This window comes from Asterias amurensis, chromosome 8 (genome assembly GCF_032118995.1).
Source record: "Asterias amurensis chromosome 8, ASM3211899v1".
NCBI lineage: Eukaryota > Metazoa > Echinodermata > Asteroidea > Forcipulatida > Asteriidae > Asterias > Asterias amurensis.
In genome coordinates this window covers 3,916,330-3,932,119 of record NC_092655.1, presented here as the reverse complement: position 1 = coordinate 3,932,119, position 15,790 = coordinate 3,916,330, and the positions used below count along the sequence as shown (strand labels likewise).

Here is a 15,790-nt window from a genome sequence, read left to right as displayed (position 1 = left end):
TGTTTCATTTGAGCTAAACTTGCAAGAGGTAAGCCTTGCTGCCCATTCCTTTTGAAATTTTGTGTCATTTGAGGCAAAATTAAAAGAGGTAAGCCTTGCTGCTCGTTCCTTTTGAAGTTTTGTTTCATGAGCCAAACTTGCAAGAGGTAAGCCTTGCTGCCCATTCCTTTTGAAGTTTTGTGTCATTTGGGGCAAAATTAAAAGAGGTAAGCCTTGCTGCCCATTCCTTCTGAAGTTTTGTTTCATTTGAGCCAAACTTGCAAGAGGTAAGCCTTGCTGCCCATTCCTTTTGAAGTTTTGTGTCATTTGGGGCAAAATGAAAAGAGGTAAGCCTTGCTGCTCGTTCCTTTTGAAGTTTTGTGTCATTTGAGAAAAACTTACTAGGAGTAAGCCTTGCTGCCCATTCCTTTTGAAGTTTTGTTTCATTTGAGCTAAACTTGCAAGAGGTAAGCCTTGCTGCCCATTCCTTTTGAAATTTTGTGTCATTTGAGGCAAAATTAAAAGAGGTAAGCCTTGCTGCTCATTCCTTTTGAAGTTTTGTGTCATTTGAGTCAAAGTTAAAAGGAGTGAGCCTTGCTGCTCATTCCTTTTGGAGTTTTGTGTCATTCAAGCCAAATGAAAAGGGAATGAGAGCCTTGCTGCTCTATCCTTTTGACATTTCATAGACCTTATCGCAAGTACTTGATACGCACACAATAATATACGTGGAATGAGGTGCATGCTGGTGTAGCTAGCTATCAAATTTGATCACTAGCTTAGACCAGCATGCACCTCATTCGACAGTTTGCGCTGGCGCAATGTCATTTGCGAAAAGGTCTATGTCAGTCGAGCAAACGTTATGAGGGAATTGCCTCCTTTGAAGTTTTGCGTCATTTCAGCCCTGCTGCTCATTGAGGTTTGGTGTAATTTTATCCAAACTTACAAGGGGTTTAACCTCGAGGTTTGATGTTTCATATAATTTTCAGCAAAAAATACAAGGGTAAGGCCCTTATACCTTACACCCTCAACCGCCTTATTTTGTTTGATTGATTAAATAATGCTAATGTAAATACAGTAAAGCGCCACCTCGTGTTCAGTGCATAATCGACAACGGCTATTTTGTGTTTTAAACATTATATATATTTTTAAACGAGGGCACAACTTTTGTACGTGAAAATTTTTGTACAATTATCCATGTCATAACTTAGCACAGTGGCTACGATTATGTCAAATTCATAAGTAGAAGACAACTACGAAAAAACGTTGATCTCGAGGAAGAAAAAACCGAAACAAAACCGACTTGAATGTTTAGCTTAAATTGGTCTACATACAAACAGCAGTTGTGTTTTTACGCATGCGCACATAGATTTCAACGGATAGCGCCATATTTGACTCATAATGTTTTGAAATCAACGTAAGATTAAGTTGGGGTTTTTCATCGTATTCTAAACAGATAAAGGTAAGTTTTTTATTTTATTAATCTACTGTACTTTTCATCACATTTTCCCGATATTCGTTGTTGGAATTATTGTTTTGTAGAAAGTCATAAGGGGTTAGTTAGGGGGCTGAGTGACATCAGCGACTGACGACCGACGACCGAGTCGGTGTGTCGTGTCGTGTCCATCACACTGCAGCTGCAAAAACACACAGAGCCCCGGCACCACCGTAGGTTAGGTAGGCTGGGTGTAGGGGCACTGCTGGTCGCTCCGCGTTGTAATTAAAACCGGTGTTTGTATCTGATGGTTTGACTATAGTCTATATGAAAATATATCATGAGGTTTCGTTTTGCTATCGTACGGGAGACGATAAGCATAAGTCGATAGCCGAACGAAAACTAATCTGTATTGTTTTGTCCACCTTGTATTGTAAGGCTTGTTGAGCTGTTATAATAATGACACTAACCACAGAGACAGTCACAAATCACTCACACTCACAATCAGACTACGACACTGTGACGTGTGACTGTGAGTGTGATTGTGATGAGACCGATAAAATTAAAAGAGAGCTATGTTTTATTATTAACAGTAATATGGCGCACTGTGATGGCGCCACCACTTTTTCATTTGATATGTAATAGGCCTAATATAGTTTCTAGTTTACTTCAATGAGAATTAGTTATCCCTTTTTGTAAAATTAAAAATGAGTGAAAAAGTGGTGGCGCCATACGGAAAGTTATATGAGGCTGTTGTCAGCTTAACGTTTACAATGTATCCCATTGCCCATTTTTCTTGTAATATTGGGAAGAAGATCAGATTCGGAAGATCTATTAAAAAGTTCTAAAAACATGACTTTCATGACATTTATTGACACATGACTAACAAACATTATTCATTCTGGTCTATCGGTTATTCTTAATATCTGTACTAATTACTAACAACATACTGTCTGTACTACTCCTCCTACTAACAGTGATAGTCCTTCTACTGTACTACTCAAAAGAAACTGATCTAGCGGCTAGCCCTCAATGAAATATCCCTTTTTGTAAAAATGAGTGAAAAAGTAGTGGCTCTATGCGGAAAGTTATCCTTTGAACTGTTTATTATTACAACTATCAGTGTCAACTCAGTCTCGTGAAGGTTTTGTGCATTGCTATCAATTCAATCTCCCTCCGCCGTTGTGTTGAGTCATTCTTATTCAGAATAATTTTTCGCACTGTGTGTGTTTTGCTTATCATTTTATACAGCTATGGACCTAAACTCACCCTCCTTGCAGAGGGGTGATTCTGTCTTCAGGCACCCGTCGAGTGTGACCACGCCTACGAACTTTATCTCTCCATCGACGACGTCCAGGCGTCATCCCTCCCAACTGACCAGCCAGTCGTCTCTTCAATCCCATCACACTGTACCGGAGAACGATGATGCTGCTGAGAGGAGACAGAGGAGGAGATCTAAGGTGCTTGAGATGCAGAGGCAGTTTCAGAGCCCCGGAACACCAAGTGAGAGGTAAGTGTAGGTTGTTACACTACAAAGACTCTGGTCTGTATGATTTGTTTTTGGCAAGGGCACCAAGGCATTTTCTCCTTGGTAAAGGGCACCTTATGTATAAGGAAATCAAATTGTAAATTTCTACTGGAGCATTTGAAGGGCAACAAGGCAAATTGACTAGGGGGCATGAGGCAACCGCCTTTATTGCCTCCAGGAAGTATTAGGCCTTGAGGCTGGATTCTTACCAATTATGATTTATAGTCCCAATTTTCAAATCTAATTTCTAATTTTTTTTATGTGGGGGTTTGTGTTTTTTATTATAGTATGAGATCACCTAACATAAGGCAGGACGGCCACTTCATGGTGAAGACTACACTGAACTGATCCAAATCAACTGTCACCAGGGCCACTTTGCCCCTTCATTCTGAAATATCACTTAAATAAAACAAGTTTTCTTTTTTGTTTTGTTTGTTTTCCATTACCGTAAAACAGGCGGAGATCACTGCCATTGAATGGTCTCAATGCAGGACAAGTAACCGACCACTATGCAAACTGCATCAAACTATCAACGGAAAATGTAAGTTGCACTCAAAAACTACATTCCTAAAGAACTAAATTTTATGTCAAAAGCGAAGACCGCAGAGTCTCTAATTATTGTGAGAAATCTGGTCCAGTAACATATTTGAGCTACAAGACCCTCAGTCCTGTGGATTTTTCCCTTAAATCCGAGCCCTGATAATGTAATTATCTTTCCTGGAATCTCACTACAGAAAATAAATGCAAAGAATGCATTCGGTCTGCACCTGATTGACTACATGGCAGACCTACTCAAGGAGAAGACAGGAGAAATGACCAACTTCCAGGTAGGTAATTATGCTCATATTAAAGGCACATATCCACCTTACTGGGTGTTCAAGGTGCAGTAAAACAAACAAAAGAAAAAACAGACAACTAAATCTAGTCTTTGAAAACCTGTGACTTAAGATGAGTTTTGAGAAGAGTTTTGAGTTTAGCTGTAAAGGTAGGGGGGGGGGGGTAGATTGCTAAGTACTCCAATGATCAAAACAATTTACTTGGTATTAGAAACACTGCTGCTGTTGATAGCATTTTGAGAAAGGATTTCCTCCAGATATATTACAAATGATTACTTCCTAACTCTTCTTCTCTCATGCAGGTTGCAAGCTGCACATTAGATGCAAGTGCTAAGATCTACGCAGGCCGTGTAGACTCCATTCATGCTGATACTTACAAGATGTTAGGGGGTCTCGGACACGGTGACAGGCAAAACAAAGGTGAGTTGCAGAAGCGTTTTTCTTAAATTGGTTTTCCTTAAATTGGTCTGTATTTGCTTAATATGTTAACCTCTGTGAAGTGCCTCAGGGTTAAGGTTAAGGGGTTAAGGGTGTTGTAAAAGCCGTTTGTTATTTAAACGCCATCGATATGGTCATCATAATAGTAGGTATTTGGAAACCCAATCTAAGATGACTACATGTTTTATGGACTCAATTTGTAACCTAGAACTAAAGAAATGTCGGGTTAGATTTTTGTCTTTACTCTTTTTCTACACAGAAGGGGAAGATGGCTCTACAGATGCCGGCGAGAGGGGAACAAATGCAACCAAGAAAAATAAAAAGGTATGTTGTCCTTAAAGATTTACAGTCATCAGTCCATAGGGAAGAAGAGCTAATCCAGTGATATCACCAAACAAGCCTTGAGGTTAACAAATAGTCATTTGAATTTAATTATTGGTCATTTGAATTTAATTATTAAAATTATAACAGATTATAATTGTTATTTTCTTGACGCTTTTCTTTATTGCAGGCACGACACTCCAACACAATAGAAAGCAATCTGAAAAATATCAACCTCAACAAACTGGATCTCGGATTTGAGGTACGTCTCTTAGTCTTAAGTGCCAATCGGGCTACAGCCTTAAATGTTTACAAGTAACCGAAAATAGAGGCCAAGTGTTTTCTTGTGTTTCATTCAGTTCATTGCTAAAGTATACTTTTCTCAATGATACAGTGTAATATTTAGAGCCATCAAGTGCAAGTACACTATTTCAAAGCATTTGAAACCAAAAGCAGAATTGCTCACAACAAGCAAATATAAATTTCAACAGTCCTAAAGAACATTCTTGACTAAGTAACTGGAAACAGAGGCCAAGGGTTATTCTTGGGTTTTCTTTTACTTTCACTCTTTAAACAATCCTTGAGTACCTTGTTTGGTAGATACGTGCGCTATATATGACCTCGATATTATAAGAAAAGGTCTTAAATAGAGAAAACAGTATTCCTCCTCAAGAACATTCTTGACTACTATTTTTCCTGCCCTCTTAGATGGACCCATTGTTCCACAAGACCTCAGCAGCATTTGATGAGGGGGGTACGTATGGCCTTTTGCTGAACCACCTGGTGTGCAGGGATGATGATTGTGAACTGCTGCTGGACTCAACGGAGTTAGTCAGCTCAACATTCACCCAGACTGAACCGCTTCATCCGGCCAAGCATGAAGGGGTTGACTTGGCCGACCTCAAAGGTAAGGTCCAACATTCAGTGTACTGAATTCTTGAATTTTTGAAGTTCATTTAAAATGACTCTACGTTGTGACCTACATTATAAATTTTGTCCAAATTTTAGTCAACTACACTATTCACCATTGATGACTTTTTTAAGGGTATTTTGTTTTTCAACCTGCATTTCAACCTGTGCTTCTTTTGCCATACCATCATTCTTGTATTAGATGTACCTATACCACTGGACTTAAAGACACTGGACACTATTGGTAATTGTCAAAGACCAGTCAACTCATTTGTTGTATCTCAACATATAATAATAAAATAATAATAATACCAATTCTTATTTAGCGCAATTCACAATAACATATGCACAAAATAACAAACCTGTGGAAATTTTAGTGCAATTGATCGTCTAATTTGTTTTGCGAGATAATAATGGAAGAAAAAACACCTTTGTCACACAAAAGTTGTGTACTTTCAGATGCTTGATTTCGAACCTCAGAATCTAATTCTGAGGTCTCAAAATCATATTCGTGGAAAATCACTTTACTTCAGAGGAGGGAGCCGTTTCTCACATTGTTTATACTACATGTATCAACAGCTCCCCATTGCTTGTTATCAAGTGAGGTTTTATGCAAAACAACTATTTTGAGTTATTACCAATATTGTCCACTGCCTTTAATCAAATGTACTACATTCTCTGGAACCTTTCTAGCTTGTATTATTCTCTCTGTTTTACAGACTCATACACCGGAGTGAACTTCGACGGTCTACAAATATGTCCAGCCTTTTCTGACTTTGAGTTTACCAATTGGAATAAAGATGGACAGGTAATTCAATGATCTTTGAGTTTGTGATTCGGTGAATTTGGTTCTCAAGAACTTCTTATGCTAGTTGTAATATGGATTGATAAGAAACATCAGAGCTTTAGTCCAATGTTCTTAACCGCTCAGCCTCGACATGACACTTTAAGTGTGTGCGCTGTGTATTCTTCTTTGAGATTGCCTGGAACTGGTTGCCTATAAATTACCTTGTAATTTTTTATGAGCTGATACAATATTAAAATTAGAATTTTAACATTTGAGTTTACTTGTGTTTATTATTTTTTTGAAGGAGGATTTCAGCGTAATGATCAGTAAGATGGCAAAGAGCGATCAGGCGTTCGACGTCAACGCTGTCCCCGAACCCCTAGAAGAGACCAACAACGGCGGCCATCATGATTTTGGCACAGACCATTACGACGCAGGGGGTTTCAGTGATGATGACAATGATTACGACGGAGGGGAAAGCGGTGGTGTTGGCTCGATGGGGGAGCAGTCTGTATTCATGGCGGACGGGCAGGAGGCTCAGATGATTGGGTCAAGTGGGTGAGTTTTAAAACAGGATAAATTTGCATTAGGGACAAAATATATTAATTTTGGCTTTCACCCATATACACCGATGTGTGTTAGCACCGTATACTTTCAGAGTCCTATGAAAAAAAATCATAGGCATATACATCGATGGAATTCGAACTGAAGACCCTTGCAATCTAGAGCAGTGTAATCCTAGAGCAGTGTCTTACCAACTAGAGCACCTAGATTGCCTGGTAGCTAGATTGCTGGTTAGTCTTGCTAAGTGTTGTGCATCCACGTTTCATTGTAAATCATTGAAAGGGTTTTGATATTTTTTGTAGATCAAATCAATATATCACTAATTAAATAAATTGTGTATGAAAGGGGTAATTTTGAAACTCACTTTCATCACTATACACAGGTGCCGAACACTGTCTACAGCCGGTCAGCTTTGCCTTCAGCTATCTCTCCAGCCGACCGAGTATTCCTACTTCGATATGGATAAGCTTAGCACATGGGCAGGACCTCAGCACTGGAAACTCAAACCGCATTCTAAAGGTAAAGATTCTGTAAGGACGATTTCCTACCAAATTCTCTGTTCCTCTTAAATAGTTAGCCCATATGCTCATTCATTTTAAGGCTCGCTCCTATTTATCACTAAGCACGCCACTCACATTCCTAGGTTCCCCAATACTGACTGGAAACTCCCCTGTTGACCATTACATCCTCCTCCCTTATTTTATGAAGCCTATAATCTTATGAACTTATTCTTGTGACAGAGACTTGCCCAAATTTACTCCATGTTTCTTAGATGCTTTGACGATAACTAAATCTGTCCAGGGGTGGATTTTACATAGGTAGTCCTAACTTAGGACTTGTCCTAGGCAATGCTAAGAGATATGACTGGTCCTAAGTGAGGACCAGTAACTCATCCTAACTTAGGACTGGTCCTATCTCTTAGCATTGCCTAGGACTAGTCCTAAGTTAGGACTACCTTTGTAAAATCCACCCCAGTGCAGTTGTTTGTATTTAGGCCCAGATATTGAAAAAGACTGTATTTGCTTTTTGATGAAAATCATTCTGCAATTTTGCTTCCTTTAACAGACAAAGGGGAAGAAAAAGGGAAGAAATCGCAGACCAAGAAACCTGTCTTCCGAATTGACTTTTCCCAGGAGGTCGACTTTGCCAAGTATTTCTCAGAGTCAAAAGTAAGAGAAATATTTGTTTAAAAACTGTCGCTAAAACACGAGTTGGTGACTTTATGTCTCTATTTGGAGACTTTGGGTGGCAGATATGGTTGTTGAGATATTTAACTTGTTCACTGTTTTAATTTTTGGGGGAATTCGAGAGACTTCTCAATTCTGAAAAGAACTATCCTGCTGTTTAACTACCACCTGGGCGGAAGGTAGGAAATTGGCTGGGACTACTACTTTAGCTTTAGTGGATCGAGGTGACTTTTTGTTATTAGCTCCACTACTGCGGAGTGAGTTCTGAATTGGTCTCAACATTTCGACTAGCTTGCTCTAGCCACCGTCAGGAGACTAGTTTAATATTATTGTTACATTTATTGTTTTTTATTATGAAAACTCTCCAGGCGGCGACAACATTATCTAAGGCTACCCTAGACAAGAATAAGAAGAATTCCAACACACTCCCTGAAGACCTTCATTACGATCCAGATGACCTCTTCAAGCTGTTCCTCAAACCAAACTTTGTCGTAAGTTTATACACTTGTTTCTTTTTCATTAAAGGGTTTTGATACCTTTTGTAGATCAAGTTTTTGGCCATGGCATGAATCCCTTCTCACTGTGAATGAAGACGGATATAATACAATCTACCAGCTAAGCTACCAGCTAAATCCTAGTGGATGATACCCATGCCTACATCCGGACTGTGAAGGGGATATACCTGTTTCAGCACCAGGAGTAGGTGGCAACTTGCCCCTGGTTACAGTTGATTTGGACCTGTTAAGTGAAGCCCTCACCTTGAATTGGCCATCCGACCAGATGATGCTAGAGGATATCTCAAAAAAACACTTTCCAAAATTCCCTGTTTTGTTGAATTCATTTTGAAACTTAATAATTATGTTTGTGTATTTGTTTGTAAACTCAGATCAGAAAGCAAGCCAACAGTAGCGACAACATCGACGACGGTATAGAGGGGTATGATTACAATAACGCCAATGACTGTGCAAACTTCTGTCCCAATACCGGGGTGAGACTACATATCTTTACTTATCTTAAGCATTCAGAGACCATTATTTTCTGTATAATTCATTAAAATGTCACATCCTGAAATGTCATGGGAATTTCTTCATTCAAACTAGAGTAGACCCGCCGCCATGTTTTCAATATTCTTTTCTTCAAGGAGATTTTAATTTTGTAAAGGGCACGTTTATTTGAAAATCTTTGCAAGCCATGAGAAATATTTTGAAGGGGCAGTAAGGCAGGGGCAACAGAAGGCATGACCTCGTTCGCATTAGAACAAGAGTAGACTGCTACGTAGACTAGTCCCCTGTCCTTATCCGTGTATTGGGTTTAATGTATACATATGTATGTCAGATTTAACTGCAAATCTCCAGGACCATGAAGGCCATATAACTAATGCAAGGTCAAAGGTGTTGATGTATGTAGGCTCAATAGCAGATCTCTCGCGTAATTCACAAGCCTCAAGTCACAAGTGTGACTTTAGATGTTTAGGCTAACCGCTACCCTGTATTCAAGATGTTATTTTCCCTTTTTTTCTCCAGGCTGATGATGATGATCATGATGGAGGAATGGACTTCTGCAGTGAGCCGAGTGACTTCAGTCAGACTTGCTCTCAGAGTAGCTTCATCAACGATAGCGTCTTTGACGCTACCATCCTGCAGGGAGATAAACTAGTCGCTCAGCCTCACAAGGTATAATCAGAGGTTAATTTTTCACTCGTCTTAGAACTGGCTGAGGCAGCAACACTTCTTGCCTCAAAAGCATCTGAGCTACTTGTGTGAAGCACAAGCAATCTGCCTTTGTCACTTTTTCAAACACTGGTTTCCCTTAACATTGTTTATTAATAAATAAAAGAGTAGTAAATTTTTGTTCTTTATTGACGATCTTCCACAGGTTGCTAAGATTGACATCCAGTATGCCAGGACGGCCAAGAAGATGGACGTCAAGAAACTCAAAGCTGTCATGTGGGAGCATCTGATCACCGAGCCGGAACAAGACAAGGTAATAAAAGCCATTTATTAGATGATCTTTAACAGTGTATCACCATTGTCACAACCACGACTCGAACCATCATTCTGAAGACCCGGCCAATAGAACTTTAAGTTTGATGCTTTAGATGGGCCGCATCACTCTTGTTCTTACAAGTGCTATTCAAGCACTCTTAGGTTTTTAAAAGCGTTGATTTTCAGTGCTTTTCTACAAAGGGTTATTAACAGAGGTACCAATAATGGTACACTGAACTGCTCGAACACTACGCTCCACAATAGATGATTTTTGATCAACTCTATTTCTTTAAAAAAAATTCCTTTGATCTTTACAGGAGAATTTTCCCTCCCATAACGACCTGACCAAGAGGACGTCCGTAGCTGGCCTGCAGTCCTTCAAGGATTTGTATGAGCAGATTCCAGCCAAGCTGTCCAGGACAATGTCAAAGAATCTCAGTATTCCCATTGCATTTGTCTGTCTGCTCCATCTCGCTAATGAGAAGGTAAAACAAGTCAGGATCTTAGAGCCGGGTTTGGGTACTTTTTTGTAGGACAGAAACGTCCACAGATTTACATTAAACTTACATTGTTTAAAGATAAAAGTAAATATTACTTGCTGAAGTGCTGTTGTTTATTAGAAATTAGTTAAACAATTGTCGCAAAAAATTATTTTAGCATGTACAACGGATCCACACGACTCTCCTGAGAACATTGCTCTTGGATTTTCACCTTTTCCCCAAAAAACTTAACGACTAATGAAGCTGAAACTTCAACAGGTAAATTATATTACATACATCTTTATTTCACATTGAGTATATATTCATGAATTTTCTTTTCTGTTCCCCTTTGTACAGAGCTTGAAGATCATCTCGGACAATGAAGATCTTGTCATCACCCAGGATTGATCTTCGATCTGTGAAATTCAGTAGATTTGAATGCCTTACATCTGTTTCTTTATTCACTTGGACTGGACTGATGATGGAGAATTTGTTTGGTGTGGGCCCAAGTTCATGGAGCTGCTTAAGCAAAACAACTGAGCAGTTTTCTTACTTGAAAGCAGTTACCAACCAAAAATGCCACGTCATTTGCACAGTTTGTGAGTGGTTACCTGTACACTATTGCTAAGCAGAAAGTTTCTGCTTAAGCAGACCTATGAAACTTGACCCTTATCATTGGGGTATTTCAATCTAAAAACTACTTTATTTTCATCAATATCAGAACCTTTTCAGAGAAGTTTCCTAGATTGTCTTGGTTATAACATACTTAATTTTGTGCCGCTGTAATTTAAAGGAATGGCGTCCTTGTTTTTTTTATTTTAAAGTGTTGTACATACATGTAGAAAAATCAATGTTTACTATCGAATTGGATGAGTGCTGTAAATTTGCTTTTTAAACATTTACCTAGTCTCGGTTTGCATTTACTTTTATTTTACATGCTGTTTTATTTGAGTTGCCCTCACTCATAGTGCAGGTATTTGTTTGTCTTTGTTTAGTCCGACACTTGAATTGATTAGTATCATACAGGGATAGCATTACATTGTTGGCAAACTCAGTTAAACTTTTTTTAAAGAGATATTGCCAATTTAAAGAGAATCACACAGTAGCACAGTAGGTTGCATACTCTGAGATGGTTTAAGGAATGAATTAAGGCCCAGCGACCAGGGGTAAAAATTTTGGAAGTGCTTTGAAACGCCCTCCGGGTGTAAAAAGGGCTATATAAAAGCTGGTTACTTTCCTTATTAAGGCCGGACAGCCACTTCAAGGTGGGTGAAGGCTATCGACTGTCACCAGAGGCGCACGTTGCCACCTACTCCTTTTCAAATTTTTACGAAGCAATTATGGTTTTGCCTTACTCAAGGGCCCAAGTGTCATGACCAGGATTGGAACCCACACTAGAGCTTGGTTTCTGTGAACTATACATGCTCCTTTAAATAGGGCTATCTATTTTTAATTGGCACAACATGTCTCAGAGCTTTTTTAATGTTATTTTTTATTTATTTACGTCTTTTTCTGTTCATTATTTGACATAGTATTTGCACAATGGTTGAATAAATTGCTGCAAATGTCACGTATTTGCAGATACACTGTATACACATCTGATAGTCTCATTTATAATTATATTTAGATTCTGTCCTTGTGCTTATTTAAAGACCATTGCTGATGTAAGTGGCTTACACCAGTGTGCCTAAATTTTAAATGATTGTGTTGTAGACCCAGAGTTGGCTGCATTTGTTTTTATTCAAAAGGCAAATGAAATAAATGATAGGCCCCTACATATCACAAGAAAGTTATTTTATCACTTGAAGATCAAATGCTTTACACTAAAAAAATATGCACAGTTTGTGTGGCTTACTCAGTGCACTGTATAATACCAGGATTCTCTCAGAACGTACCATGCTTAAAGGCAGTCGACACTATTGGTAATTACTCAAAATAATGATTAGCATAAAACATTTCTTTGTCCAAATCAGCCGATCACAGTTTATTTCAGTTTATTCACCAAGCATTACACTGAGTTGAATAATTGCATATAGTTTTTGGGAAAGAGAGGCATCTTTGACACTGCACTTTCAATCGAAGTATAACTTGACAAAACAAGTTGATATACCTTTAGGTTTTGAAAAAAATTACTTTAAATGAAAAAATGTACACTTTCTGGCAAAAACAATTGTACGGTGAAATTCATCACCTCATGACAATGCTGAACTGACAGGGTTCACCACTTTGCGAATAACACAGTATACGCCTCCTGGTACCATTTGCTACTTCACAAATCAAGTAAATAAATACATTTTCTTATAAACGACTCACTATATTCTAGTTATTATGCAAGCAAGTGTAATTTGCATAAATTATTTCATTTATGCAAATATGTGTTATTAGTGACCTATCAGCAGAACCCAATAAAAGTAGCCTACAAACAGAAGTACTTTCCTATCATTCTACATGGACTCAAAATTGTAAAAACAAGGCAAAACTAAAACATATAACTGATTTTTCACACAGTTGTAGCTTGACCAAAATAGCATATTTGTTGCCATCACATCCTCGTATATAATGAAGCAGCAGTAGTGTAATATATACAGGTTACATCTTAACTTCCAAAAGCACACAAATTATAAAACTAAAAGTAGAATCATGTCTTATAGTCCCTAAAACAATGGAGAACAACAACCCGATCCACTTTCCCTCTTTTCTTATCCATTGCAGCCCCCCTCCCACAAATGAGCTGGTATGTCGCCTATACCACCACTCAAAATACAAATAAACTTAATGAAAAACTAGAAGAAAAAAGTTAAAATTCAATGATGATAGTTGATTATTTATTTGTTAACTTTTATTATTTTATGTATTGGATTGTTTTAGACTAGATATTTTCAAGAACAAGTACTATTGAAATGAAATATTGAACACTTGAGATATATAAGACTCCTAAATAACAATAATTTAATCTGAAATTAAATGTTAAAAATCATTCAAATTACTTTTAAGAAAGTTTTAAAAGTTTGTCTAATCCTCGTTCTCAGTTGTGTATGATCCGTAGAGCTTAGACCGGGGTACGATCTCGTCGCGCCATTTTTTTCTTTCCCAGAATGCCTTGCTCGATCTTTCCTTTAATTTCCACGAGGCGAGCATGTCATGAAAATTGAGCAAACTGGCCGAGGTAATTGCCATTTTTTCTTTATTTACCACTACTTTTTCTTCATTTAAAAGTATGTAAAGTATGTTTAGGTGTTGGTTGTTTGAAAACTCAAACTGATATTCTCGTATGGTGTCTCAGAGTTACACAAATTTTGAGTTTATTGTTTGGTCAGCTGCGGAAACATTTTTTAAAAATGGCGATTTTACCCGCCGTATGGTTTAATGTGTACACAAACACATGGCAAAACATTCTGCATCCGACCCAACTTTCAATTTTTTGTTGTAGAAATCTATGGTATCGTCCAGGTTATAGGGCCTTGTTGTTTAAAGACATCATAACAAACACAGTCTGGACTACTCTATGTTATTAATTCGGTTAATAAATTAGTGTTTTTTTATTTATAGTTATAAGTTAAAATTTATAAAAATACAACTTTTTTGACAGAAATGAAAGTTAAAAATTTCATAGACTCTTTCACATTAATTTATATATAAATTGTGTTCAACATGCCGGGATGAACAGTTGTTCTAACTGAAGTACAATTAAAACTTGTTGTTGTCAGGTGTAGTCAGTTGTTGGTTTTTAGTGCAACCCCCGACCTTATTGTAGGTACGTTCACAACCGCTAGAGGGTAGTGCGGGCGCTGGACCAATTTCCGTGAATGAGAAACTGTGCCGCGATCTCGTGTAGTGCGCCAGCCGTTGCATTCTGCACCGTGTTTTTGCGGAGGGTTATATTGTTCTTCTTATGTGAAACGGTCCATTCATAAAACTAACGGGTTATATGGTTCTTCTTATGTGAAACGGTCCATTCATAAAACTAACTGGAACTACATTAAACTATAATGCCCTTCAAAGTTTCCCATTGTATTGAAAACTTACTACAGATTTCCCAATGGAACTGGGCAGTGGCCAGTGTTTTTTTACAAAATGAAAATGGTCTTGCTCTTTTTTCTTTTTCTTTCCTGTAAGTACAGACTCAACTACATGAGCAAAAGCGTACGTCAACATGATAAAATTCCAGGCCTGGATATTTTTCTTCCCAGTTTTGTAACTTTTGTACCAATATAGGCCTACCATTTGCTCATTGTGCACATTTACTTGAAAATGTGTGCACTATTCGGTGTAAATTTATGAAAACTTTCGAGCTAGCGTTCGCTCGATAAACTTTGTCAAGAATATATTAATGGAATTTCAACTTCTTCTCAAATCAGGTAAAAAATATAAAAAGTTTTAGTCAAACTTGTGTTGGCATTGTAAAGAAGCTTTATACCCGGACGTCAGTGCAGTGGCACCGACTGACGCCATACCAAGGCTAGCATCGCATGTTATGAGCCAAGCAGATCATGATGTGTGAGTGAACTCCGGCAACTAGACTATTTATTCTATCTCCTCAAAATAATGTTTGTGATACAATTAACATTGCACATGTACTATTTGTAGGACCCAGCCACTAAAAAATTGGTTCACTTCAGTTTCAGGTAAAGAAAATATAAAAGAAAAATAATGCCTACAAGACCTGATTTTTTACATTGGTTTATTTTGCTCACTCTTTTGGGTTACTATGCCCTTTACCTTTTTTTGAAATGTATTTATTTTAGTCTCTAAAGGACGAACACCTCCCCCACCCCATTCCCAAACCCCCCCCCAAACCCCCCCCCCCCAAAAAAAAAAGGCCCCATCCAGTGGACAGCACACGCCCCTGTTTTACTTGTTGTGTGACTCTGTGCCTCCCTTTGGGTACTGGGTGCACCATGACCCTTTTGTTTTTAGATTTGAAGTTCAAATTAATTATTTCTGTTTCCCCAAAAAGCTATCAGAGGAAAAAGCTTGTATAAAAAAAACCAAATCAATAACAATCTGAAAAAGGGAGTGAACATTTCTTACCAGCTTCAATGAATGAAGTTGAGTATTTTTTCTGAAATCAATGAATAACTTTGAAAAACTTTCAATGAAACACTCATGTCAACTTAGTTTAAATCCTGACAATTATATTTAACTTATGTATGCCCTACATGCATTAACTGTATGTCTATTATTTTGTATACAGATTCTACATGTACCAGCTTCAGTATGAATGGTTGTTATACAAGTGTTTGCTGCACTGAAAGAACAACTGTACATGCTCATGTGTACCTCCCTTCAATGTGAAGCATGCAAGCACATAGACAAGGAGTAGCGTGTACAGCTATCTCAAGCTG

The 15,790-nt window shown here is 38.0% G+C and overlaps 1 protein-coding gene across 1 annotated transcript; it reads left to right on the top strand.

The window, feature by feature from the left end:
* Nucleotides 1–1,149: 1,149 nt before the first annotated feature.
* Nucleotides 1,150–12,040, top strand: LOC139941040 (condensin complex subunit 2-like). Its single transcript, XM_071937453.1, has 18 exons — nucleotides 1,150–1,438; nucleotides 2,663–2,921; nucleotides 3,396–3,480; nucleotides 3,674–3,766; nucleotides 4,078–4,195; nucleotides 4,473–4,537; nucleotides 4,725–4,796; nucleotides 5,243–5,441; nucleotides 6,163–6,251; nucleotides 6,535–6,788; nucleotides 7,177–7,313; nucleotides 7,860–7,963; nucleotides 8,350–8,472; nucleotides 8,868–8,969; nucleotides 9,505–9,654; nucleotides 9,857–9,964; nucleotides 10,284–10,451; nucleotides 10,803–12,040. Exons 2-18 carry the CDS (start codon nucleotides 2,665–2,667, stop codon nucleotides 10,851–10,853), a joined length of 2,175 nt encoding a protein of 724 aa, XP_071793554.1. The 5' UTR covers nucleotides 1,150–1,438; nucleotides 2,663–2,664; the 3' UTR covers nucleotides 10,854–12,040.
* The last annotated feature ends 3,750 nt before the right edge of the window (nucleotides 12,041–15,790 follow it).